Genomic DNA, 27,550 nt, shown 5'->3' on the forward strand with positions numbered 1-27,550 from the left:
TACTCTGCAATCTTCTCCAGAAGTCACAAATGTTCTTTAATTTTTCTTTGCACCAGCCCCATCACATACATGCCAAATAAGAATAGGTACAAAAAGAATACACACACACACAGAGTATTCCTTGCACATGGGTGGATTGTGACTGTAGATGTGACAATGACCCACACACGTCATGTCCATCTACATTTTAGGGACATTTAAGAGGTAGCAAAGATGACAAAATTCTGGTTTCAATCACTGATAATTCACAGGCTCAAACTTTTGACATTTGGTAGAGCTAGTAATATTTTATTTTAAGGAAAATATAATTTTGATATGTATTAACATATTTGGAAGATTTAAGAAACATTAAATGATCTTAACACTGTTAACATTATAAGCTACAAATTTGGAGTAGCTTTATAATATCCTTTGAGGCCTTATGCACTGAAAAAAATATTTATATACCAAAGAAATTCATGGTCAGAGGATTAATACTCAGAAGAAAAACACAATTACATTTTGAGTCAGTCACATGAAAAACTCACAACAAATAGTTATGGTTAAACTTTTTAAAGGATCAAATGAAAAAACTTACAAGATAAATTTAAAGAAAAGACAGAAAAAATAAAAAACTAGACAAAAAAGATAAAGTGGATTTCAGTTTGAGCAGAATTGTTTCATATGTGGTGAAGGAAGTTCTATAGGATACTGAAAGTCTTCACTGATGTAACTTGCATATGTCTTTAAAAACAAGACAGCTACAACACGATATTTGTTCTCAATATGGAGTAAGTCAAGACAGACATGGCTTCAAAGATCCCTTCTTGCCATGAAGATTCCAAACCAGCCAGGAAACAATGACAATTAGTCAAATCTTTGGTCCCACAGACTCTTATGCCCAGATCTAGTTGAACAAACCTTTCGCTGAAATAGAGTTCCCACATTGCCCCATAAGCAAAACAGAGTTCTCTAACAGGTTTAAAGCAGTTGCTCAACCTTTTCAATGTAATGTCTTATACTTTTACTAAAAGGGATTGGAAATGACTGTTAAGGAAATAAGAATTTGACTACTTTGTGTCCAGCTTTGCAGTGAATGGGAATATGTTGTAGTAAAGAAATAAACGTTATTCATTTGAGGTATTCTTTAAGACTCTTATGTTATTGCAGATGAGAGCACATGTCAACTCGAAGTGGTTCATCTTCCAAAAGAACATGGAAAGATTTCTTCATGCTATTATGCCATCTACATTTATCCCTCTCTATACTATGGTAAGGTCTGAATTTAAGACCTCTCCTCATTTTATTCTTCTGCTTAGCCATTAAAGAATCACAAGAATACTTTTTAAACTTCTTTACAGGTCACTTTTTCCAGAATAAGATACCATGAGGCAGTGCTGCGTTGGCATTGGCAGAAAAAGGTCAGAACAAATTGAAGTTCATAGTGTTATGGTTATGATTCTTCAGGCAAATTCAGAAATGATGTGATAGACACCAAATGTTTGCTTCCAAATAAAAACTGTCCTGGTACACAGAGGGTAAAGTACCTAGTGAACAAAATTACAAAAAGGGAGAAAGAAAGAGCAAGCAAGAGGGGGAGAGAGAGTGCTTCTGAAGGGAAGAAATTCAAAAAAGAAACTGATGCTATTATTTATTTTTTTAAAGATTTTATTTATTTAGAGAGAGATAGTGCGAGCACAAGTGGGGGAAGGACTAGAGGGAGGGGGACAAGCAGACTCCACTCTGAGCTCAGAGCCTGACGTGGGGCTTGATCCCACAATCCTGAGACCATGACCTGAGTCAAAATCAAGAGTCAGACGCTTAACCAACTGAACCACCCAGGTGCCCATGATGCTAGTATTTCTAAATGTTTTACTTTATTTTAGCAATGTAATTTTTTTACTTTTATTTAGCAACTGAATTTTGCTTCATGCAGTATCTTTACGGGTGTAATTTGTAAAACTGGACAGAATTGAATCACTTACAAAACTTAATCTAATTCCAATTTAATGCCATAACATGTTCATTTTAAGCAGCTGACCCAGAGATGCCAGTAAATAGACATTCAGATTCCTGATCTTTGATTTTGGGAATCATTCATTCAGCAAATCATTTTACTCAATGTCTAGACACTGAGCTGGGCATGGTGATGAATAAGCAGCAGCCCCTTTCCTCATGTAGCTCAGAGGCTGGTGGGGCAGGCTGACACCTGCGGTGGAGAGGCACAACTGCCTTGGAGGAGAACGGGAGGGGCCAGGGTGGGTGGGGCTCAGTGGGCCTGGAAGGCAGCCCTGATGTGTGAGAATGGCCAGAGGTACAGCTGGAATGGCAAGAAGGATCTCAAGCATTTTGAATATTATGTCGAGGGAAGCAAGGAGACCAATGGAAACTAATAGACTCAGGTGTGGATTTTAGAAAGAATGCTTTGTTGTGTGGAGACTGGATTGGAAGGAATCTAGATTTATGCCTACAAAGATGAAAAAAAATAGGACCCTGGCCCTCAAGGAGCTAAAAGTCTAATAGGGGAAAAACAGTGACAGGCAGTGCGAATGCAGGACACTTAATGCCACCAAGCCAATCACTCTTCTTATGGAGACTCTGTGCAGGGTCTGAGCAGTGACTGAATCATTTGCGGCCTCAGCACAGTACTCCTCTAAGATAGCACTATAACTCTTTTTATAAACTGTGTGTGTGTTTATGGCTATACAAAGGCAGACTGCTAAGAATTCATTATACAGAACACATGGATTCAGTTATTTCTGGGAAGGGAGAGAGGACAGAGACAGAGGAAGGAAGCTCCAAATTCCTGAGCTTACCAACCATTGTAGGTCTTGACCTAGTGATCATGCAATTAAATTGCTGTTTTAGGTTAAAGAACAAAGAAGACATTGTATACTCCTTGGTTGTTTAAGAATGAAGTCTTGTAAGATCTTTATCTCTGGACAAATAAAATGAGACTTCTTGCTGTTTTTACAGGTGGTAAAGAAAGGACTCTTTTTCTTTGGGGCACTGATAGCCATTGGTAGTACCTACCTACTTATGAGCGCCATGTCGCTGAGACCCCTGCACTACTTCAGAAGACCATGGGACTGGCTCACTTACTTCCGGATAACAGGACATGTTTCCCTGTAAACTCCATGGAGTCACTGGAAAAAAATCCCAATATCATTAGCAGGTGATATAAAGATTCTGAAGTGGCAAATGGATTTCTTTTTAACTAAAACTAAGGATCAAAACCATGTTTCTATCATCATCTTTAACTCAGTAGTGAAAGATATATGTCAGCTTACAATTAAATTCAGTATAGAATTTCTCTGTTCACTGTGATTATTGGGGGGGAAAAAAACAACCTCAAACTACCAGTTTAAGTTGCAAACCACAGCTTTCCCACAACACTACACATAGGTGTGGTCATTCTAAATATAAAAGTGCAATGATGAAGATCTCTTTCACTTCTCAAAAAGTAAAGCACCAGAAGCCTCAAGGAAGACATTGATCACATCTTCTCTTTCAAGGACATAGTTAAGGTCACAATAGGACTGACTCCTAACACCCAGGACTAAAAACTATGATTTGCCTAACATGTTAAGTACAGTTTTGATCACCTGGATGGAACTTATCCAGCATAGAGCTCAGCTTCACTTACTAAAACTGGAAGTATAAGTGGGGAATTTGGGGCACTCTAGAGAGTTACAAAATGAACTAATTTTATTTCACAGTCTTCAAAGGCTAGTATCACCTTTTGAAGATTAAAAAAAGGGGGGCTATTAATGCCATACTAAGTGAAGAATAAGAAGAGTTTTATTTACAAATTAAACATTGATATCTACAACAGAGTGGAAAGGAAATAAGGGAAGACAGTTTTCATAGAAATTATTCCATTTGAGACTCTCAAGAAGCAGTTTACTAACCAGCGATAAACTTGATTTTGAAAAGTTCTTTTAGTGAAAACATTTTCTTTGGTTCTTCCATCTTCAGTTGAGCAACTAAAACACTCAGAAGTCTTTCAAACATGATTAATCATGAAGATGCTACACCAGTAGGACAGTCATCTAAGAAATAAAAACTAGGCAATAAAATTAAATGGTTCAGTTTCTTTTTTATATAGTTAAAGAAATCCTTGAGTTCTAATGAGCTGTGTGTAGTCTAAACAATGACTCATGGGAAAATGGCATCTTCACTAACACTGACCGTTGTTTAGCCAGTAGACTGATTGAAGAGAAAAAAGGATTAAATAATACATTTTATGAGTACAGTTTTACACCTACTTTCATCCCCTTCAAATGTAGGTTTAACTTTTTGCTTGGAACTCCTTTTCTAAACCCAAAACTCTTGGCAAAATTGTGGCAAATTGTCAAGAAGAGAAGATAATCTTGCCAAGTTATGTTTGAAATGAAACAGATGGAAATACTTATCGGCCATCAACATATCCTTTCCATGTACATCCCTTGCTAATGTATGATTCTCTAGCCTCCATGATTACTTTGAAATTCACCACCTTTTCTTTGCTGGGTTGCTTTTTAATATTCCTTCTGGAGCTTGCTTAGCAGCACATTCATCTTGAAGCTCCTCTATATCATACTGCATACAGCAAGTCTTTTTTTTTTTTTTTCTTTTTCAGAGGAAGCCAGGGTGCTGATTTTCTTTTTCACCCTGGAATTGTCTCTTTGATAAATTTGATTGGTCAAACAGAGGATGTGACTGTGATTAGGATCCAACACTACAGAAAATTTGAGATTTCCTAGTGATTTCACACATGTATGATACAAAGTTTTTTTACAGCTATTTTTGAGCTGTGAATACAGCTGCTAAGTATTTTTGAGAAAAATGTATTATGTGCCTTGGAAAATAGTGTCATTTAAAAAAATATATTCAAAATGAAAATTTTCAACATGTTAGAAGTTGATGGTGCCAGATGCCCATCTTGTGCCATAAGTAGTTTTTCGTTATGGAAAGCACCCATTGAATTAAAGCAATTGTCTTGCTCAGTTGCTTCCAGAGGCTAGAAAGTGTACAGGCAATTCAGATTTCCTGCTGAGCCACAAAAGTTCTGTTGATATTGTGGGAGCCCAGGGCAGGCTGCCCCAAAATATGCCACAATTTTGAATTAAACTTCCTTAAGAAACAGCAAGTGCAAAAAGGACAGTCTGATCTTCCTTTGTCCCCCTGAAAGCAGGAAATCTCTTGTGACAAGTACCTCCCTAAAGCAGGGGGTAGAGAGACATCTGTATCATCAGAGAGAGAGAACTGAGGGCTGAAAAAACCTGCATAAATAAACCTTGTTACTTTTACTAAATTACTACCCAGCCCAAATCTCATTTAGAATTCTTTACTGATCGAAGCTCCCAAACATGAGTTTTCCTATCCTGTCAATTCCTTATAGATTTATGTGTCGTTGTCTAAAATGTGTAAAAGCTACATGTCTTGCTCATTTCTTTGGGTCTCAGTTTTATTATTGGGCCTCCATGCATGCAGAATTAAACTTTTGGGGTTTTTTTCTCCTGTTAATCTGCCTCATGTCAATTTTATTCCTACACCAGGCAGAAGAAACTTTTAGGGCAGAGGAAAGTTTTTCCTCCCCCAAAATATTACATAGAATGGGGATTCCAAAACAGTGCTTATAATGGAAGTCTAGAAGTGGTTTCCAGTATAAGGCCTCATCTTTCATTACCATTATTCCCTCCTATAAAGGACGAACTTGGATTACATCAACCTTTGACATACTGGTTTTGTCACTGTCATCGACTGATAGCGATTCATCACTGGTGATGATAAAAATAATGGAAGAAGAATTAAAAGTCACTTTTTTCTTTGGTCTGTCCCCATCTTTTTGTGACATCACAATGGGTCTGATCTGCATTTCACTCCCATTGGCTGGTAGGTCCTTAGCAGGCCTCTGACATCTCAGCAGTCGGAAACATAGCAGTTGCAAAAGAGATCTTCGGAACTGGGCGGAGAGAAAATAAAGTTGAATATAAAGTAAAAATTTGGCCCTTAATCTGGATTAACATTCAATAAAATTAGTTGAGCTTAATTTTGGTTGTTCTTTTTTATTTGTTAGCTGGGGTGGGTGTGGGGTTAAGTGGCAATGCTCATATGTACCTAAATAATCCTGGAGTTTTCTGGTTTTTATTATTATAATTCTCATTAACAAAATCATATAGGACTATTACAATACCTTATAATCTTTATGGATTCAAGTTGCATGCACCTTTTATGAGGGCAACTAAACCTGTTTCTTTAAGGAATTTGAACATTAATTCATTCCACAAATATTCAGTGAGTATCTAAAAGGTAATAGCCACTGTGCTACAATTTGGGAATATTGTGGGCAGCAAAGACTGACAAGGTGCTTCCTGCAGAGTTTACAGTCTGCTGTACTCACTAATGTTCCTTTGATTAGGTAAAGAATTTTATTCTATAAAGATTACAAACCATTTGGAGAAGAAAATACTATAGCAGAGAGTGCTAGTGTTCACCAATACCCATGATCCTCCCCCTGTCCTGGGTATAACAGTGAACCATATTTCTCAGCTCCCTTTCAGGGGCTCCTGCCTGCTCTTCCCCTCCTACAGGACCTTAGAGGTCAAGTCTGAAGATGATAACAACACAACATGAAGGAACAGAGATTCCTACAGAACTGCATGGGATAGATCCCCTGCCCTCCAGCAAATACAGTGGACTGTGGACCAGGATATAAATGAGCAAAACCTTGGAACACCTGGGTGGATCAGTCAGTTGAGCTTCTGACTTTTAGTTTTGGCTCAGGCTATGATCTCAGGGTCTTGAGATCAAGCCCTGTGGGGGGCTCTGCACCCAGCAGGGAGTCTGCTTGAGATTCTCTCCCTCTGACCCTCCCCCTACTCGTGCTCTCACATGTGCTCTCTTTCTCTCTGTAAAATAAATAAATAAATCTTTTAAAAAATAAATGAGAAAAACCTTTTTCTTGTTAATCCACTGAAATGGTGGAGTCATTTGTTACAATAGTCTATCATGACCAATAAAGCATATAAATAAAAAGTTACTTAATTTAACTTTTATCCCCTTTGTTCAGAGCAAAATAAAAGTTTAATACATGGGCTTTCCCAGATCAGGAAATATCAGTGAAAAATACAATAGCTAGCTACATTGATTTCTGTCTTCTTTAAACCTCACTTATACACAAGTTAGTATTTAGTTTATACTCACATTTAAAAATATTTGCTTGTGACTCTTCATCAAACTATTGTTTGCTCTATCAGGTTGAGTGCTAAAGATACATTATTATAAGGGTTAAAGTATGCCAAAATATGTTTTCCCACATAAATGGTAAGCTCCTTGAGGATAAGGACCATTATTTTATTTATTTGTTCATTTTTGTTTGTTAGTTTATTGTGTCTTTTAGACTTCCTATTTAAAGTGTGCTCCTGAACCAGAAACATGGGGACCATGTGCAAGCTTGTTAAAATGCAGAATCTTGGCCACCCAGGCATACCAAATCTGAATATGCACTTTTGTTTACAATCTCTCCTGGTGTGATGTATGCACATTAAATTTTTAAAAGAACTGACATATGGCCCACTGGCCCAGAGAAATAAGCCAAAAAATAATTATTAGGTAATATATTTTAAATGTAATTATTTGCCTGTTGAAGTGCTGGTTCTTAAAATATGAAGCCCTTACATCCTCAAAAAATTAGTTATAAACTATCTTGTTAGAAAAATTCACATGTGCATATTCTTAAAAAGTTTTATGACTAATTTCAGGGGTTCTCATGGCTCTCCTGAAGCCAATTCACGTAATTTTCAGATTTTAAGGACTCCGAGTTAAAATTCTCTGGGTTCAAGTAAATAGATAAATGAAGGCATCATCAAAGAGAAAGAAAGACCATCAGTGAATAGAGATTGAAACAATATGAAAGTAAGAAGATGGAGATTTAGCAGTGAACATTATAAGGTTAATTGAAGAAATTGTCTCTTATTCCAAACTTTTGAGGATTAGTAGCCAGAGTAGCTATTATTGCCTGTTATTCTGACCTGTTACTTTAAAATTCCAATGGAGGGGCTCCTGGGTGGCACAGCCCGTTGAGCGTCAGACTCTTGGTTTTGGCTCAGGTCGTGATCTCAGGGTTGTGAGACTGAGCCTTGAGTTGGGCTCAAGGCTCTCAGTGCGCAGAGTCTCCTTGAGATTCTCCCTCCCTCTCCCTCTGCCCCTTCCTCCTCCTCTGCCCCCCCCCCGTCCCTCCGCCTCGTGTTCTCTCTTGCTCTCTCTCTCTAAAATAAATAAATATTTAAAAAGTAAAAATAAAAAAATTTCAATGTAGTAATTAGCCATTATCTATAACTTCTAAATTCTCTGAAATTTAGCGGCTTAGCGTCATGCTTCATAGCAATCATAATGGGGGCTCTCACAGTCATGACTGACAATCATCAAGTCAAAACCTTTCTACCACAAAAACATAATAATAAGCTTCCCATTAGATCTAGAGGAGTTTCTGGAACCAAATTAATTTGAGCTACACACTGGTTGTGGCACGTGAATAATGGTACCTGTAACCCTAAGTCATTAGCTATGAGCCTGGACTTTGGTATTCAAGCAAACCAGATTGCAATCCAGGCACCAACAATTCCTTGATTGGGCAAGTCATTTAAGTTTTTTGAACTTGTGTTATAATTCGTAAATAAAGTAAGAAATAATATTAGTGCCTATCTCATGGTGTTTTGAAAGATAATGGGTATAACCTCCATAGTACAGTAAGAATTTTAAGTAAATTAAACTTTGTGGCTATTATTATTACTAGACATAAAATGTTTCCTGATGAATTAAATATTAACTTTAATAGAATTTTACTTAACAAGATCTTTTGGTAGATCGTAGAATTGTTATTATTTTCTTTGGGAATATCTTACATTTATTCCTGAAACCTTTTTCTGATAAAATTCTTGATTTAGATTTTATCATTGAAGATGTCCTGAATAATCTCTATAAAAAGTATTATATTTTCCAACAACCACATCTACATGGTGAAAACAATGTGTTTATTACCACACTTACCTTTCTGATCATGATGATATAAATAATCGGATTATATACAGTGCTTGATTTAGCAAAGAGATATGAAACAATAGATACTGTTGGAGTGACCAGGTGTCCATAACCATTAACCACCAAGAAAGAGATCACGATATAAGGCATCCAAAAGATAAGGAAGATAAATATCATTAAAAAGCACATTTTTGCCACTTTCTTTTCATATCTTAAAATCTTAATCACTTGAATTGTCTGAAGATCTTCAACACAACGAAGCTGCAGAAAGGAGAAAGAGTTGAAAATGAAGAATCTTTTTCTCATGTTGTTTTGATAATAGATATTCAGGCAAAATTCCAGGGCCCACCCTAGTGGAAAGACAACTCAATAGGACCTTGGGGGCCAACTCCTGATCCAAGAACCTGAAGCTGGGCGCAGCCCTTAATCTCTCTGGGTCTCAGTCTGTGCATCTTTAATATAGTACTTTGAGCCACATAGCCTCTTTGATCCTTTAATGGTTTTTAACATTTTCCAATTTATTTAAAGAATAAAATGGGGGCACCTGGGTGGCTCAGTTGGTTGAGTGTGGGACTCTTGGTTTCGGCTCAGGTCATGATTTCACAGTTGTGGGATCAAGCCCCCGCCCTGCTGTGCTCCACACCCAGTGTGTAGTCTGCTTGGGGTTCTCTCTCTCCCTCCGCCTCTCCCCTCCCCCACCAAAAGCATGCACGCTCTCTCTCTAAAATAAATAAATAAAATCTTATAAAAAAGAAGAAAATGAATTATTTTGCCTAGATCGTCCAGTCACTGAAAGACAACCTGAAAGAATTCTGATAAATTGGAAACAGTTTCTCCATGATCCTGGAAACTCTTATCCAGATCATAATCCTCAACTTCTCAAACCAGGCAACAAATGTGTGATGTCAGTTCTGCATGGGTAAGCCGGTCTTGATTAAACTTAATTCTCAGATGAATTCTTGCTGGAAACTATGGTGACTTCCCACTCACAGCTAACACCTACAAAGTGGAATTTGATGGGGACCTTGCTTGTGGTTGGTTTCATCAGGGCTCAGGTGCAGAGAACACTTGTAGCCACATTCCTGTAAACTCAGCATATCTGCTTTTATTTTATCCCTGTTAAAGCACTGAGGAATAACGGCCTACAATCTGAAAGTTGTTTGGGTTTCTCAGATAAAAGTTCTTTAGAAGTTCCTTCTATTGTTATTATAAATTTGTTAGTAAGGGGAGAGGGATAATATTCCCCCATACCAAAAGTATATTCTTAAATAAAATGGTTATTTCTATCCTAAAAAGCTAAGTTTGCTACAAAAATACAAATGCCTTATATATTTAAAATAAGGTATCTTCCATACTGTTTATACTTAGTATACATTTTTAAAACTGGGAAATTTATTGCATTCCAACAAAATCTAAGGGTTCCCTTTATTTCTAGCGTTATAAAAATTAAGGAAAAAATTTCCAAATAAATCAGGACATGTGCTTATTGTATTTAAAAACATATTTGAATTGATACAGCTAAATTATTGATATCCACTAAAATTACATTTAAGAAACTATATTCTTAGTAGAATCACATATTCATATTGACAGAGAATAGGAAGAAAATATGGATAATTAAAATGATTGAGTTTTTATAGAGTAGAGAGAATGTATAGGAGTGGGCATGATTGTAAAGTTGGATACTATTATTATCTATGTGTACAAGTCTATTTTAAAAGAAACTATTTTATTTAATGTGACAGAACAGCATTTTTTGGGGGGGCTAGGAGATTTTCCCTAGAGTTTTTTAAGAAGGTTGTGGAGTTCTAATTAAAGCTCTCGATTTGGAATTAGGTCTGGATCCATATCCCAGATTTACCACTTTTGCTCCTGGCAATCAATTACTTCCTCTAAGAGTCAAGATTAAAGGAGGTTCAAATGAACAACCTATTGGACTTAACAGAAGTTGGGTCCAAGTTCCACACACACAACTTTGTGGAATTGTGTTCAAGATTAAATATTTATTTACATTGGAATTATATTTGAAACTAACATATTTATATGCATTTGTACTTTCATGATACTACGGAATATTTGGAATCATGATTTTTGGTTCCTCAGAGTTTCAATTAATGAATATATATATATATATATATACACACACATATATATATATAAACACACACACATATATATGTATATATATATATTCAATATACTCAAAATATGCAATATAACCCCAGGTCAATCATCTGTCCCCAATTCCCCACCATCCAGAGCTCCCACAGACTCATCTCTACCCTTTCTGGGCAACTCAGTTCCCATCCTCTCACCATTTTTCAAAGCAGAGCACTCATTTATCATCTTGGAATTACATGCATGCTGGAGAAGTTAATTTAAGGAAATATTGCGCTGGAAAAGCCCAGTTCCTCTTTGGTATAAGCATATAGTTCTGACTACTCTTTTGGATTATTTGGGTTTGTATATGTGTGTAGTTTCCATGATTATTTTTCATTTATCTCCTTTGGCCTCTCTGTTTTATCATTCTCTATTCCTTCACTCTGTTCTTTCCATGTTTTCCAAATAAAGAGCTCTACTTAATGTCTTACCCTATTTATTCAATCATTTGAGGGTATTTTTCAAAAATTGCTATGGATGAAGCAAAAGCATATGCACAGTTGAATTTGTCCTGAAGGATGAACCACCTAAGACAAATCCCCCAGAATTCCCAATAAAAGTGTCCTCTGCCTATATTAAATTGGGCTTATTGATTCAGACACCTGTAGATTTTCAAAAACTTCACTGTGAATCCTCTTCTCCCATGAGAAGCTATGTCTCCATCACTGCTATGAGTCACCCCTCTGGATAAGTAAACAGAGGCAATGGTGTCATCAGGTTCTGAGTGGAGAATATTGTGGTCTAGAGTTAAGTCTCTTGACACTTGTACCACTTATCCTTCCTATGCACTGTCTATAACTCATTCCAAAAATAGTCTCTGATCAACTATTGTATGAAAGTACTGTTCCAGCTATAGGTGAAAAACTAAATAAGACTGGGTCTCTGCTTTTAAGGAATCCACTATATTCTGAGGGTGACAGGCACATAGATTCCTTCCATAGGTGATACATGTCATGAGGAAGATGACCAGAGAGGGCTATGGGAACACACAGGATGGGTCACGGATTTAGACATGGGTAAGGGCAAGAAGATACTGAGCTCAGCCTTCTGTCGTAAGGAGGAAGGACAGAGTGTTCCAGGGACAGGGAGTAACCTAAAGCAAAGTAGTAAAAGAACACATGTCAAGTTCTGGGAACAAGAAATACTGCACTTGACTGGAACCTGAGGTGGCAAGAGGGTAGGCATGTTAAGAAATAAAGCTGGACACACAGACAAGAGATGGTAATGCAGAACTCCGGTAGTCACACTCATGGGCTTTATTTTAAGTCACGAAGGCAGAGGAACCTCTGAAGGATTTTAAGCTGGGCAGTGATATGAGAAAAGTTGCATTTAAGAACAATTATTCTGGCAGAAATATGGAGAAAAATGGATTAGAAGAAAAGAAGAAGAAAGGAAGAAAAAACTAAGGTCCCTTTGAACTGAGTCTGTGGCAATGAGACGGGGAAAAAGGATATAAGGAAAAATAGGAGATGAATAGATAAAATTGATAATTGGTTGGGTATGGGGGAGACATGGATGAGGAATAGTCAAATATTGCTCTCTCATTTCTGGTCAAAGAATAATGACCATTCACTGAGAAAGGAAATGGAGGAGCAGCAGATCTGGGGGAAGGATGACCAAACTGTCTTCACACACATAGAGTCTGATAAGTCTGAGTGTTCTGAAGGGGCACCTGGGTGGCTCAGTTAAGCATCTGCCTTCGGCTCAGGTCATGATCCCAGAGTCCCAGGGTCGAGCCCCACATCAGGCTCCCTGCTCAGTGGGGAGTCTGCTTCTCCCTCTGTGCCTCACCCCACCCTCACCCCACTCTCTCATGCTCTCTCTCACTCTCAAATAAATAAAATCTTAAAATAAATAAAGAATCTGATAAGTCTGGGGGCCATCCCAGTGGAGGTGTGCAATAGGCAACTGACTGTGGGAACTGACAGAGGTCAGAAGAACACCCTGGGTCAGAAATAGAGATTCCAAAGTCACCAAGCTATTGTTAGAAGGGGAAATCCTAAGAGCATATGAGATGCCCAAGGCCAGTGTGTAGTATGAGAAAAGAGCTACACACAGAATGCCTGGAGGCCCACGGGAAGCAGCCCTTGGCAGAGACCTAAGAAGATGGGCCAGAGTCAGCAACAACGATAGGAGAGAGTGGGCCCTAGAAACAGTGGAGGAGAAAACCACAAATGAGTGGAAGTTGTTAATAATGCCACAAGTGTCAAATGCCATGGATGCCAGAAAAGAAAAAAGAGATAGAAATGTGTTCATTGGATCTAAACTTTGGGAGATCATCGATTACCTTAATGTGGGCTATTTCTGTGACAGTGTGCTCAAGGAAGGAGGCACCAATTTGCAATGGGTGAGGAATTAAATGCTAAGTGAATTTATTAAACTACAAACTATGAGGCAGGGGCGATATCTTATACATGTTGTATCCTCAGAGCTTAGTCAACGTCTTAGTCAGCTTGGGCTTCCATAACAATATACCATAGACTGAATGGCTTAGACAAAGAAATGTATTTCTCACGAATCTGGAGGCTGGGAAGTCTAAGGTCAAGGTGCCCGCAAGGTAGGTTTCAGTATGAGACCTCTTTTCTCAGCTTGGAGATGGCTGCCTTCTCTCTGTGTACTCAGACGGTGGAAAGAGATTTGGAGGGAGGGATGGAGAGATGGATGGAGGGAGGGAGGAAGAGACACACAGAGAGAAAGAGAGAGCCACTAATCCCATCATGAGGGCCCCACTCTCATGACATCGCCCTAATTGCCTCCTAAAAACCCCATCTCCAATACCATCGATTGGAGATTAAGGTTTCCATACATAAATTTTGGAGAGACAAAAACATTCAGACCATAATAGTAAGTAATTGGTGCATTCTAGATGCTCAACAAATATTGGCCAAATGAATGCTTATTGAGTGGTGATATAGCACCAAAAGCCACTAATGGTTCTTTGAGTAAGCACAGGTGGGGAGAGCAATAAAGTGATAGCCACAGGGAGCTCAGAGTAGATTTTGCTTTTGTATAATATTAGCATAGTTATTGCTAAAGAGAAGGAGCCAGTAGTAAGGGAGAGACTGGAGATGTAAGTGAAAGAGAAAACTAATACTTGAGAGAGGTCCCTGGGGCAGAGAATGGGGTTGGGGGAAAACCAGAAGCTTCATGACCCTGTAAGTGAAGAGAAGGGCCTATGAATGAGGCTGAACAGAGAGGCTTATATAAAGGGGGACAGGGAGGTGAGAAATTTCTTGATAATGGCTTTCTTCTGCCCAATAAATAAGCATGATCATTTGATAAGAATGAATGGAGGATAGGGCAAAAGATTAAAATGAGTACCGAGGATTTATAGTAGTGATTGTGTGAGAGACTGGACCATCTAGGGATCCAAACATCGCTAGACACTGCCAGAGGACATCTGGGTATGGATATTGGGAATCTGGGGGCAGATTTTCCTCCAGCTCCTCTTTGTAGTTTGACTATAGGCATGGGGAAAACATATCATTCGATTGATGTGGGGATTTTTTGTCTTTTTTACAAAATAGGTAGGTATGAGAAAAGTTTGAATGTGGAAGTTGGCAGGGTTTATGATTTAAAGTGATACATGTAGCCATGTTTGATTAAAAAAAAAGGTGAACGCTAGAGGGGCTTAGCAGGGTGCATAAGAGACTGGTGAGCAGGAGTTCTAAAGAAGGAAGACACAGGGTGCCTGGGTGGCTCAGTTGGTTAAGCGACTGCCTTCGGCTCAGGTCATGATCCTGGAGTCCTGGGATCGAGTCCCGCATCGGGCTCCCTGCTCAGCAGGGAGTCTGCTTCTCCCTCTGACCCTCTTCCCTCTCATGCTCTCTATCTCTCATTCTCTCTCTCTCAAATAAATAAATAAAATCTTTAAAAAAAAAAAAAGAAGGAAGACACAAACAGGAAGACATGGTGAGTGAGCAAGGAAAACATACGTGGCTAAAGTAGGAGACTGCCTCACACTGTCTCTTCAGACTCCTTGCTAGCGCTCAAGAGGAAACTCGCTCGTAGTCAGTTCTTGTGCTTTATGATTCAGAAGTGATTTCCAGACAAAATATCTATACTATGCTCTAAGTGGGTTTATGTGACCTTTGAATGAATAAAATCATGGGAAGTGTGGAATTTCCTTGGTTAGAGTTCTTTAATTCTAAGAATGCTAGAGAATGCAGGTGTTCTTGGTTGTTACTGATTTTATCTGTCTAGAACACCTTTCCTTCCTCCTTGTGGTTTAGAGAGTAGGGTAGAGAGAGTAGATGTTACTCCTCATTGGTCTTTTAGAGAGTGACTCAGTGCACAATTCTACTGAGTGGGAAGTCCCCTAGAAGTGATCCAGCTGCAGACAACCACTAATCATGTAGGGAGAGTTTGAGTCTCTTCTGCACAGAATTGTGCACCCTGGAAATAGTTTAGGGGAGGGGCATTTGCAGTTTTCAACTTACCATTCGAATGGAATACAGAATATGGCCATAGCAATGGGCTATGACGCCCAGAGGCACCACCAGACAGCCAAGAAATAAGAAAAGCACAAAGGAGGAGTCGTTGGCATCCTTGGATTTCCAGTCCACAGAGCATCCTAATCCATGTACGTCCAGGATGTACCTGTTCCAGCCCAGCAGAGGCGCTCCTGACCATGCCAGTGAGTACAGCCAGATGTAGGTAATGGCCCTCCAGGCCCAGGAAAAATTGATCACTCTGGCATGGACCACACGAATATAACGTTCATAGGCCAGCACAGTTAGGGTAGTAATGGAAACAATCCCTGCAAGAAGAGAAAGTGGGACAGTATAACATGGCGCAGGGGCAGATGGACGTAGCAGAGGTTGCACTGTCCACTGGACACACCTCACCGTGTGTCTGGAACTAACAAGGTGCTCTAAAAGTGACATGTCTAAGAGGAATAATGCCTCACAGTCCCCAGGAAATTTGACTGGAAACATATTTACCCAGAAAAGAAAACAAATGGCAGGTAGATTGCAGCAGGACAAAAAGAAAAGCCCTAAAGCCAGCACCACCCCAATGATACAGCTCCTGTGTTCAACTCTCTGCCAGAGAGAAACTCTGAAGAGTCAGAGTCACTAAGTGAGTCTCATTTGCTTTGACCTTTTCTCAGTTGTGTCTGACTCAGGATTGAAGATGAAATTGAAGTGGGTTTCACAAGGCTGAACTGACCAAAGTTATGGTAAAAGTATGCAGGGGGCTGGGTTAACCTTCCTGCTCGCAGATGTTAGCCTATGAACTGTTCTCGTGCAAGACTGCTGACAAGGGAGTGAAACCTTCTGTGCTCCCCTGGTCTTCGTTTATGCCTCCATTTTGCAACAAATATATTTTAACAGCATTGCTCATTTATGTCCCTGCCTCTTCCCAGAGAGTGATTTATTCAATCAACAAGCTTCTATTGAGCACCTACTGTGTGCCAGTCACTTTTTCAACCCTGGAGGTTTAGGGATGACAGAAATGCAGACATCTAGGTGCTTGGAGGGAACCCGGTCATGTAAACAGTAAGACTGCAGGAGGTATAAATGTATTGTGGGAGTCACAGAACAAGGGGCCTTTGTGAACCAGGCAGAAGCATATTCCAGGAAGAATTAAGAACTATGTCCCAGAGCATGGAGACGATTTAAGGGTCTAAAAATGACGAGAGGATTCAGAGGCGCCAGGTCTCAGAGGATACAAAGGAGGGAGGAGGTTAGAAGGAGCACATGAGGTCATTGGAGAAAGGCTTTTGATTTCTTGCTAAGGGCTTTTGTTTCTTTCTCTGTTCTTTAAAAAACGAAACAAAACCAAACCCACGTTTCTTGTATAAAACAGTGAATTACAAACCTGTTACTTTGTCATGTTTTTTAAGTGTGAAGTGACAACAGTTATCTCCTTCCTGCTCCTCCTCGTTTTTCCTCTGAAAGGACCCTCATTCCTGCAGTGGTACGGAAATCCCGTCCCAGGCCAGTGCATGGAGACCAGTTTGAAGGCTACTGCCGTAGTCCGGGCAGGTATGATGGGGCCTGAATTAGAGTACCTTTAAAGGTATGAACGGCAAAGTCTGGATTCCAGGGACATGTGATTAATATCAACAGAACCCACCAGCTTATTGAACGTGAAGAGGGAGGGAGAGAGAGGAGTCAAGAATCACTTGGGAGATTTCTAACCTGTGTGACAAGTCGAGAGTGGTTACATTAACAGAGATTAAGACTACCAGGTGTTACAAGCAGATATGGGGGAGAAAATGAAATTGTGAGCTCCCAAGAACACACTGGCATAAATATTTGTTGAATGAGCAGGTCAAGAGAAGCTGTAGAATTCTCCCTAATGGAGAATGAAAATAAGACCTGTGTCAGGTAAGTAGGTGGGAGCGTGGGGGTGGGGATCCAGAAATCCCAGAGTGATCCCAGCTCCCCACTAAATAGCTCTGTGACTTTGGCTATTCATACAATCCCTGTAGACTTTAGTTTTGTTGAAAATCCCTTCACATTATAAAATTTTCACTATAAGAGTGTGAAATGAGGAGGTCCTAGACTCAGAAAGCCACTGACAGAACAGAGTTAATATCCATTTCATACCAGGACAGGTTTGTTATTTGGAGGGAGGGCAGCATAATCCCCCGTGTCTGATGCCTGTGGTAGTTGATAAATGTTCGTTGAATACATGAATGTTTAATAAATACATAAGGGACTGGAAGAGGAAGATAGGGTTTTGGAGTATGGTAGAAGGAAATATTTCAGGAAGTAGTGCTATATTCACAAATAATGTACTTATGTTCAAATTATGTTAAGTAATTCTGGAGGCAAGGAAAATATCAAGTTGTGCCTTCAGAACTAAGAATCAACTTTCACCTCATTAAATTTTTACCTGAACAGTGATGCTGTTAAGTTAAAGAAACTTTAACTGAGTATATTCCCAGAAGGAAACCAAAAACCTAAAAGTAATTACATAGTATGACTCTAATGAGGTTAGATACTGTTGGTTTTATTTAGTTTACAAACTTTCTTATCAATTACATGGCATTTAATTATATAGTTACCTTTAAATGTTAAAACAGTTTTGAGCCTTCAACTTTTAGTTAATTTACCTTGAATACGATTTAGTTCTTCTTAGGCAAGAAAACTTGCTGCAAATACATTGTAGATTAGCAAATCCCAGTATAACCTACAGAAGAATAAATGAGTCCTTATGATTAAAGCAATAAGCTGGGATAATTTTAGCTATCATTCATATATTCATTCATTCATTCATTCGTCTAGTAATTATTTACTGCTTATCTATGTGTCCATCAGTGTGCCAGCAAATGGGTGCAAAGAAGGGAGTGACACATGCACCTCCTAGAACTGACAGTCCATTGGGTGAGACTGATAATACAATCATGTCAAACAAGCAAATTAGTGGCACGCTATCAAGGAGAGAGACGGTGCAGAAGAGACGTGAGGGAGGAGGTTGCCGGTGTAGAGGATGTGGCAATCTTAACGGGATGTCAGGAGAAGCCTCATTGTGCTCAGGGCTGAAGTATGAAAAACCCCAGCTCTGTGACCAGTCAGGGTGCGGAAGTGTGGTGAGTTTTCCCTTATTATTTAGGTCAAAGAGGTAAGAGATCTGTTCTGTGTGATATAGTTTTGGACCATGCCTGTATCCTAGCAAGCACGATGAGCTTCCAGTGCCTGATTCAGTTGCTGAAATTCAGTACCATAACCAGTTAGCACAGTCCCTGAATTTCCAGGCCTTCCCTGACTGCATGGGAGTATTAGTCAGACTGACTTAGTCTCGTAGGGTGACCCATTGGAACAGACCTAAACTATATCTTTCCTTACACCCTTCCCCCCCCCTCTTTTTTAAGATTTTATTTATTTGTTTGACAGAGAGAGAGAGAGATAGTGAGAGATAATGAAAGCAGGAACACAAGCAGGGGGAGTGGGAGAGGGAGAAGCTGGCTTCCCACTGAGCAGGGAGCCCGATGAGGGGCTCAATCCCAGGACCCTGGGATCATGACCTGAGCTGAAGGCGGATGCTTAACAACTGAGCCACCCAGGCGTGCCCCCCTTTTTTTCTCTTAACAACACTTATTTACTCATGACTTTTGGTCCTGCCTGAGTCAAAATTATTTGCTGTATTCTGGAGAATGAGAATGAACGGACTGTCTTACAACTACTTCATACGTAACTAGAGAGAGCCTAATTCTCTCTTCCCTGAACACTGTGGACAGGGAAGGGGAAGGTGATGGCCCCAAAAGAGCACCCATCATCTGTGAGGCCCCATCATAATCATGCTACATACAGTAGTATCCCTCTTTGTGGAGAAGGAGTTCTGTGGCTCCGAGGGATAAGGAACCAATAGCAGGTGGAGACAGTTTTGAGAACCCAGGACTGGCTGAGTTCACAACCCATAATTTTGCCTTTTTCTACCTGTCCCCACAAGCTCTACTAGGGGTAGCATGATGTCACTGCTCTCCCTGCAAAGCTGCACACTGATCACATATGCCCTAAGTGTGTCTCCCTGCACCCAGTCGGGTCTTCTAGGAGAAACCAGAGACGTGTGGTGCCTACCCTTGAGGAGACTACAATACTGTACATTCTTGTAGACCCAAGACCAACTCTATGCAACATTCGAGGGCAAGGTAGGATGATACAAAAATCATATGGCATATTTACCGTGCAACAACAAACCCAATAAAGTGAAATTCCAGTGAATTGTGCACACACACAGCAATGAACAATCATTTAAACTTACATTTCCATTCCACTTTTCCCCTAAAAATTTTATTCTACTGTAATACATTGGTATGGCTGAAAGATTTTAAATTATTACCTTATTATTTTCTTCAACAAAAAATGTATTTAAAAATGGAAATTTTTTTAAATTTCTTGGATAGCAAGGCACTAAATGTTTAAAAAATTGTCTTATGGATTGAGTTATCAGCTTTTATTAGTACACAATTGTTCAAAATATTTTGTTAAATATTAAAAGTAAAAAACTTAGAAATACATCTCTTAAAGTGATCAGTACAGCTTTCCCTCACCACAAAGAATATACTGTATCCACAGTTACTGTTACCAATGCTAGAGTGATAAAGGATAAATTCTCTTCCTGTTTTTCCTGTTTATAAAGTTAAAGATTTCTTGATCACACGTGTATCCAGATGCAATGGAAGGAATTTTGTTATATTCAATTCTTACTGATTATAAGAACATTCCTTCTACGTTCAATTATTTGAACTCTCCTGAATTTATATGCCAAAAAGCACAGAGTGGTTATTGTCAAAAATCGTATTTAATGATCTACCAACTAACAACTGAACTTTGTTAAAAGCAAATAACTGGAAACCCCCTGAGTGGTCATTCACTTCCCCAGGTTCCTCAACAATATTTTAACTTGCCCCTTTGTTTGCCATCCTGGACCTTCCTCCCACCCCTCCCTGGTAATTTCCCACAGTAAGATCTGGGTTGGGTAAGGAGTGTATCTTTCTGTGAGAAGTGGGAGATGGGGTATGGAGAAAGGGAGGGTCTGGATCACAGGGAGCTGGTTTCTAGGAGAGAGTACAAGTTGAGAATTTAAAGGTTGATCCTCCTAAAACTGTCCTTGCATAACCATTCCAAAGAGTTGTATCTCAAGCAGTATGCAGACACCAATTTGAAGACAGAAGGCTATAAAAACTAATCTTGTTGGCATATTATGGAGACTCTGCTTAATCTTGCTGCATCACTTACTTATTTACGTCGGGATACAGATGGCAAGCCTCAAACTGCCAGCCACATTCAAATTGGCTGCTTTGACCCCACTGTTCCCTCTGCCTGAAATGCTGACAGAGATCTCACAGCTTGGAGGAGAAGACAGACACGTAAAGAAGTAATTACAGGAATGTGATATGTACTAACCCAGAACTGTGTCTGGGAGCTGGAAGATACAATCGAGGAAGCACGGACCTCTGCGTAGGGAAATACTGAGGAAGGTTTTAAGAGGAAAGCAATATTTGAATTGATGAATGGAAGGGAGTTTATCAAGTTGATGAGGGTGAGGATATTTCAAGGTCAAGGATATAGCATATAAAATGCATGGAAGCAAAGAGAGGTATCCAAGGGTTAACTCTGTGCACCACATTGAGTCAAGTAAAGTTCTTTGTGATATAACTTGCTGATTGTGCATTCGCTTACAACATTTATCAACAATCCAATATCATGCACATGCAATACACCAGACACTGTGCTAGGAAATGGACAAAGATAAACTATAAAAGAAAGAAACAATAATAGAGTGATAAATTCTATAATAGAGGAACGTCTATGAGGCCAGTCCTGGATTCAACTTCAGTTTCTATACACAAATACAGATTGCTCTGGGAGGATTAATTAATATCTATGAACCTCAATTTGCTCACAGCAAAACAGAAGGAATAGTACCAAAACGCTGTCTCATCGTGAGTGTGTGTATATGTATTACATGAGAATATGAATGTATTTAGTAAGATGGTAATATATAAGGCATTATTATTATTATTGAATAGTTGAGTATCTGGGGGCTAAATTGCTTTAAGTGCTAGAAATCTGGCAGAAGGCACAGGGACAGGTGGAGGAGCTCTGGAGCTTAAACATGAGTGTATTCATAATATATACAATTACTCAAGAACAATCATTTCCCCCCTTTGGCCACTAGATGTCCACATTGAGTAACTTATTTATAGTTCAGCGGTCTAGACTCTGGATGAGCAAGTTTACAGTAGAGTAAGTGCTTCGAAGAGGTATTACCTGGACCAGGCTCCAGATCAGTCAATACCCATATGTTAGATTAAAAAGTTAATATGACATAGTTCATGTCTTCAAGGAGCTCACACTCCAGAGAAGGGGGTATGAGGAGAAACTCCAAATACGACAATAGGAGGAAACGATCCAGTTTTTCTCTGGGAAGCAGGCACTACCTGAGTGTAGGGAGTCTTGTAGATTAAATACATTTAAACCAGGCAAATAAGGAGGAATGAGGGGGGAAGGACTGTCAGTCCTATTCCAGTTTATGTAAACACATGGAGACCTGACAGAGCTTACACCATTTGGGTTCCTGCAAATAATTCAATATGGTGGAAGCAGAGAGTTCTAGGAAGAAAGAAGAGAAAGACCAGGAACTCTCCCAGGAAGACACTTACATGTCATGCAAGGAGTTTGGAATATATTCTGAGCGCTTCAGGGAGCCATTAAAATGTTCTTGTTCTTTTCTATTACTGTACTATTTTAGAGAATTTTGTTTTACTTTCTGTTGGTTTTGCTTTTGCAGATTTTCCTTATGGAAAGTTGCCTCCAGCTGTGATGTGGAAAAAGGATTGTGAGGAGGGACAAATCTGGTTATTGAGAAATCTACTGCAGAAATACCATTTTGGTGATGAGGAACAGAACCAACACAGTGACAATGGAGAAGGAGAGACAAATAGGGTCCAATAAAATTTAGGAACATGAATATTTGCTAGATGTAGGAATGAATGGAGAATCAAATGAAGTCTTGGGTCAATGAATGGTTGGTGGTGCACTGACTTGGAAAGAAAATGGATGAGATGGATCCGGGAAGGAAATGCACTTCATTGTGGATTCTCAGGGTGATTTCTGGGGGATAGTGCACTTCATTGTGGATTCTCAGGGTGATTTTGAACAAATCACTGGACGGTCTGTATTTAAAATTCTCTACCTATAAAATGAGACAACTGTTAGACCTGCCTTGTAGCAGGTAAAATCTTACAGATAATACAGTAAAATCTTGCAAACTAAGTGGGTATACTTTTCTCCAACCAATGAAAATTCTTGTTCTGTTCATTCAAAAACATGTATTGATTTGTAGAAATTTCTAAACATACAGCTTAATTACTTTCATCTACATATACAATGGAAACAAAACTATTTGAAGTTGCTTAATAAAGATGTTTCTTTATTAATTAGTGACCTCTATTCATATTTGAACAACATTAAATAAGGAAAACAATATGCTTGATATGCTTGAAAAAGCTTATTCTCTTAGGCAAGTAACCAATTCTTCTTTGAAATATTGTTTACATTGCTTATTAGTTGAGTAATCTTTCCTGCTCCCTTTTGCTTAATTAACAAGGGTAATTTCAGCCCAGTAACACATGGAGAGTACCTCCTGGGTGTCAGGTACCGTTCTAAGCAGTTTGCCTGTGTTATCTTTTTAATCCTCACAATTCTGTAAGACACGTAGAAATTATTATCATACCCATTTTGTAGGGGAAACTGAGATAAACATGGTTAAGTAACTTGCTCAGGTCCCAAACTAATAAAAAACAAGAGCCAAGATTCAAATCAAACAGTCTGCTTCCAAAGTCCACACTATGCTAGACTCATTTTCTAAATCCTCTTTGGAAATTTTAAAAAATTTTGTACTAGTGAAGTAGACACTACAGAAAACATATATAATCCATGTGTTACCTACTACATATTGAAAAAGTCATTTTTTTTTTTAAAGTAGGCTCCCTGCCCAGTGTGGAGCCCAATGCAGGGCTTGAACTCACAACCCTGAGATCAAGACCTGAGCTGAGATCAACAGTCAGATGCTTAACCGACTGTGCCACCACCCAGGTGCCCCTTGAAAAGGTGATTTTTTTAAACTCAATTTCTTTTAAGCTGAAGAATTTTAAAGGAAATTGGAGATGACCATGTTCATTTGAATAGTTTCCCCACCATTGGAAAGCCCATTTTCCATTTGATCAATAAGAGAAGTTCTTGGAGACACCCAAATGATGCATGGTCTTTAGTACACCACACATTTTAAGCATTCACCAGCCATCTATTATGCCAGAAACTTACTTCTAGTTAATAAATCCTTCTTCCATATCTGTTTCCCTTCCTTTTTCAAATTCCATTTTTCAATTGTTTGTTCCCCAGAGTTACTGTTCTTCAGGATTAGTACACAGAAATTAGTACACAGAAATCCAGCACAGCGTGAAATTTACAGCTCTGTGGTCAAAAAATTATAATTTCAGGTAGTAAGCAGCTTACACAGAGATTTGGTTTTGACCACCATGTGGAAACCTAGCCACCAAATGCTTGTTGTACATTAAGAATTGGGAACCCCCTGAACAAAAGGGCCAGCGAACCCTCAGAAGAGAGGGAGCCCTCCAGGCAGCCTTCAGCCTGTGGTTTGTGGGCTAGCTCCTCACAGTGCACCATGTCCACACTGTAATCTTAGTTCTTGTTCGTGCTGCCCTTCACTGGTGTTTCAAAGGAGTGCATTTTCTCCCCAATAAACCAGTGATTTTTTATAAGGGAGGTGGAAGCAAATAGTTGTTGATTCCGTTGGTAAAATACAAGGGAGTTTGTCTACTGTTGTGTGTCCCCTCCTCCTAGGCTACCTTGGGTGTCTGTATAGTAGCTTGGAAATCATCCCAGACTCATTTCCCCAGTGTTATCTTTGATTCTTTCAATATACACACCTCTGTCTTGCCTTCTTGGCCTTCAAACTTGGCTCCTTATCTTCCTATAGCTCCATTTGGACATACAGCCCAGTTTCAGACTGTTCACCTTGCCTCTGATTTGACACTGTTTTAGGGTTTGTTTGCTCTTTGGGGAAAGGAAAGCCCCATATTGGGCTAAAGTCTCATCAGAACTTACTTTATACTTATGTCTACTTGTCAGGGAAGGATAAGAACAAGATAGATCATGATGGGGAAAAGTGGATGATTATTATACTAGGAGACCCGAGAAATACCCATTGTGACCAGAGTCTACAGGCCCAGTGTGAAAGGACAGTTTGAATATAAAGTTAACTGGTCTGTTGTATTACTTAAGGTTCATAAGTGACAACATAAATACAGCAGGACAACAATCTAGAAGACAGCCCGGTGGAAGGATTTATCAGGAATTGAGATATTCTAAATTCTTATCCTAATTTAACCGCACTCATAAAATGGGTTTGGGTGCCATGAATAAAATGGGAAGCATACATTTCTTTGTTTTTACCACTGAATCAAAATGACCTCTTAAATACAGCAATCTCGATCTTACAATAATCCACTACAGTGTACCCAGAAAAGCTGCATCAGAGAATGCTCCTCTAGCAGGACCTTGCCTCTGGTTCACTTTAGGAATGTGTATATGTGCTCCGTCTCCCCTCTCCTCTTTCCTCTAGTTTGCATTTTCATTTCACCGAAGGATTTTCTTTTGAAATATTTCTAAATTCGTCTCTGTGCGTCCCACATTCCATTATTCTCATTCAGGTTCACATCCCACAGTGGTTGTTCTGACCTACTCCTAACTGATTTTTTCCCTTTGTCCAGCCTCTATCCTCTCTTGCACCAAATACCAGTTTGAGACTGGATTCAGTTTACGTGCCATCCCAGATCTCCCTGAGCCAGCTCACAAACCCCTACTCCCCAACGTGGGCCATGACCTTCTGCCTTGCTCCCCAGCAATGGTGGTTCTGATATAGTCACAAAGCTCAGCTGCTGTGGCTACAGCCCCCACAGGCCTATGTGCAGGACCAACCTGCACCGTTGGCCTCACTGGACAGGGCACACATAGGCTCTGGCTTCCCCAGCTGCTGCTCTGACTCAGCTGACTCAAACCAGAGGCAAGGTGATGGTAGGCCCTCATGGAGCTGACTGGGACCAAATGAGTTAAGAGACAGGAAGTGGCCAGTGATTAAATTGTTTGCACCCCGGCCCCACCCATTCCATGGATTATTTCAAGATGTGCTAGGTTCATACAGCCTCTCTGAAGATGTCCTGAAGGATGGAGCGAACAGCTGTTTTGGGGGGAAGCTATGGCTGGCTCAGTGGTGCATCCTCTGATACTTGGCTTCCTTTCTTCCTCACCTCTTCCTGGACTCTCTCATTCTTGATTCCCTGGAAATACACTCCCCAGTACATCATTAATCCGTATGCTTTGCCTTAGGCATTATTTTGGGGAACTTGTGCTAATAATCTCACAACCTTTATAATCTCCTCTCTGGCATAGTGACCTGCAAAGCTCCCTCTGCTTAATGCACTGGTATTCAAAGAACTCTGCATATTACTTCCACTCCCTAGCTCATCTTCTCTTTCGCCATTTCTAACTTCCTTAGTGCACACCACACTCTGCTCATGCACAGCTGAGACCATACCTTCATGGCTGCTCTTTACTACTTCCTGTATTTTGGTCACAATTCTACGTATTCAGGTCTTATCTTTCCAGTTAAATTGTAAACGCCTAAGAGATAGGGACCATGTCTTCTGTATCTTGACATCCTTTCTGGCTTCAGTAATAGTTAACGAGAGATTATTATATGTTTGTTGATGATAAAAGTTATGTATATGTGACCATATTTCTTCTCAAATCAAGAACAAAAACCCTGAAGTAAACACAGTCACACCCATAATTAAGCAAACACTAATGTGAAATGATGCTTGGAAATAGTCACAGTCAGATTTCAAAGAAAAGGAAAATGTTTCTAAAGGAAAATACAACATATACGTCAGAAGAACATAAAACAAGACCAGCTTCTTGCTCTTTTTTCTAAGGCATCCCTAGCTCAACTCAAAATACTATGTAACAGTCATCACATGATAACTTTTGATTATTAAAAATCCCCTATAAAATACTCATTTTTATGGATGACATAAAATATCATTTGATATTCCTGTTAGATTTGTCATCTCTTGTTCTCCAATGACAATAACAAATTATAACACCTATTTCGTATGGTGTTTCATAATTTTCAAGGTACTGCCCCATGTGTGTTTATCATCAGTTCTTCACAGACCTGTGAGGCAGGAAAGGCTCATGTCCTCATTTGGTTGGGCTCTGAGAAATGGGGTTGGGATTTGGTATGAGCCAAATGTCATAAGACGAGTAAGATCTTGCTTGGAGGAGAACCCACATCTTCTCACTGCAAGTCCAGAGCTCTGTTCAGATTTTCCTCAGAAAGATTTGACTAAGTGTGTTGGTTGTGATCAACAGAGAAGCATGGAGTCTTGTTAATTCTATGGAAAAATTCAACAGATGAATGAATTATGGGACATCCATGTGACCCCTTGCCTGCAATGAAGATTCTGGTTTTCAAGTACTCTCTGGATTATTAACCTGGCACCGAGAGATGAAAATCTGAGATAGCCCAGAAGAGCAAATTAAAAATATGAAGAAATACAAGAGGTACAGAATTAAATCTTAATTTAGTCATTTATAATTTACAAAACCCTCAAAGGAGCTCAGAGCTTAGGTTTTAAAGCAGGTGTTAACACTCTGGTTCCATTTTAAGGTCATTTTCTATCACCATGTCGCTGACACAAGTGGAGAATGTTGAGATATAGCCAAGGACCAATGTCACTTTTCTCTTAAGAATGAATACAACACACTCAGCTTTGTGTGTGTGTGTGTGTGTGTGTGTGTGTGTGTGTGTAAGTAACTTATCAGCTAAAACCTGTGGTATGAGATTCCTT

At 39.4% G+C, this 27,550-nt stretch overlaps 2 protein-coding genes across 8 annotated transcripts in view; one reads left to right on the plus strand and one right to left on the minus strand.

Moving 5' to 3' along the window:
- Nucleotides 1-3,298, plus strand: part of KMO (kynurenine 3-monooxygenase) — a 58,596-nt gene extending 55,298 nt beyond the window's left edge. Inside the window, 4 exon segments of the mRNA XM_027611264.1 lie at nucleotides 1,150-1,251; nucleotides 1,341-1,400; nucleotides 2,956-3,087; nucleotides 3,090-3,298. Of these exon segments, the coding sequence (XP_027467065.1) occupies nucleotides 1,150-1,251; nucleotides 1,341-1,400; nucleotides 2,956-3,087; nucleotides 3,090-3,158 (363 nt within the window). The 3' untranslated portion in view covers nucleotides 3,159-3,298.
- The window catches only part of OPN3 (opsin 3), a 56,767-nt gene that overhangs the window by 8,511 nt on the left and 20,706 nt on the right, over nucleotides 1-27,550 (minus strand). The window contains exons 2-7 of one of the 7 annotated variants that reach the window (XR_003523037.2): nucleotides 15,603-15,922; nucleotides 9,013-9,264; nucleotides 5,704-5,926; nucleotides 3,891-4,031; nucleotides 3,013-3,125; nucleotides 1,738-1,774 (exon numbers count right to left, since the gene is read on the minus strand). Coding sequence is in view for 5 of the 7 variants with exons in the window: in XM_027611267.2 (XP_027467068.1) it covers nucleotides 5,663-5,926; nucleotides 9,013-9,264; nucleotides 15,603-15,922 (836 nt within the window). In the remaining 2 variants the exon portion in view is untranslated. Of the gene's footprint in view, nucleotides 1-1,737; nucleotides 1,775-3,012; nucleotides 3,126-3,747; nucleotides 5,927-9,012; nucleotides 9,265-15,602; nucleotides 15,923-27,550 lie in introns of those variants that run through there. The other 6 variants (XR_003523038.1, XM_027611268.2, XM_027611270.2 and 3 more) reach the window with 6 other exon arrangements.

This window comes from Zalophus californianus, chromosome 10, assembly GCF_009762305.2.
Source record: "Zalophus californianus isolate mZalCal1 chromosome 10, mZalCal1.pri.v2, whole genome shotgun sequence".
NCBI lineage: Eukaryota > Metazoa > Chordata > Mammalia > Carnivora > Otariidae > Zalophus > Zalophus californianus.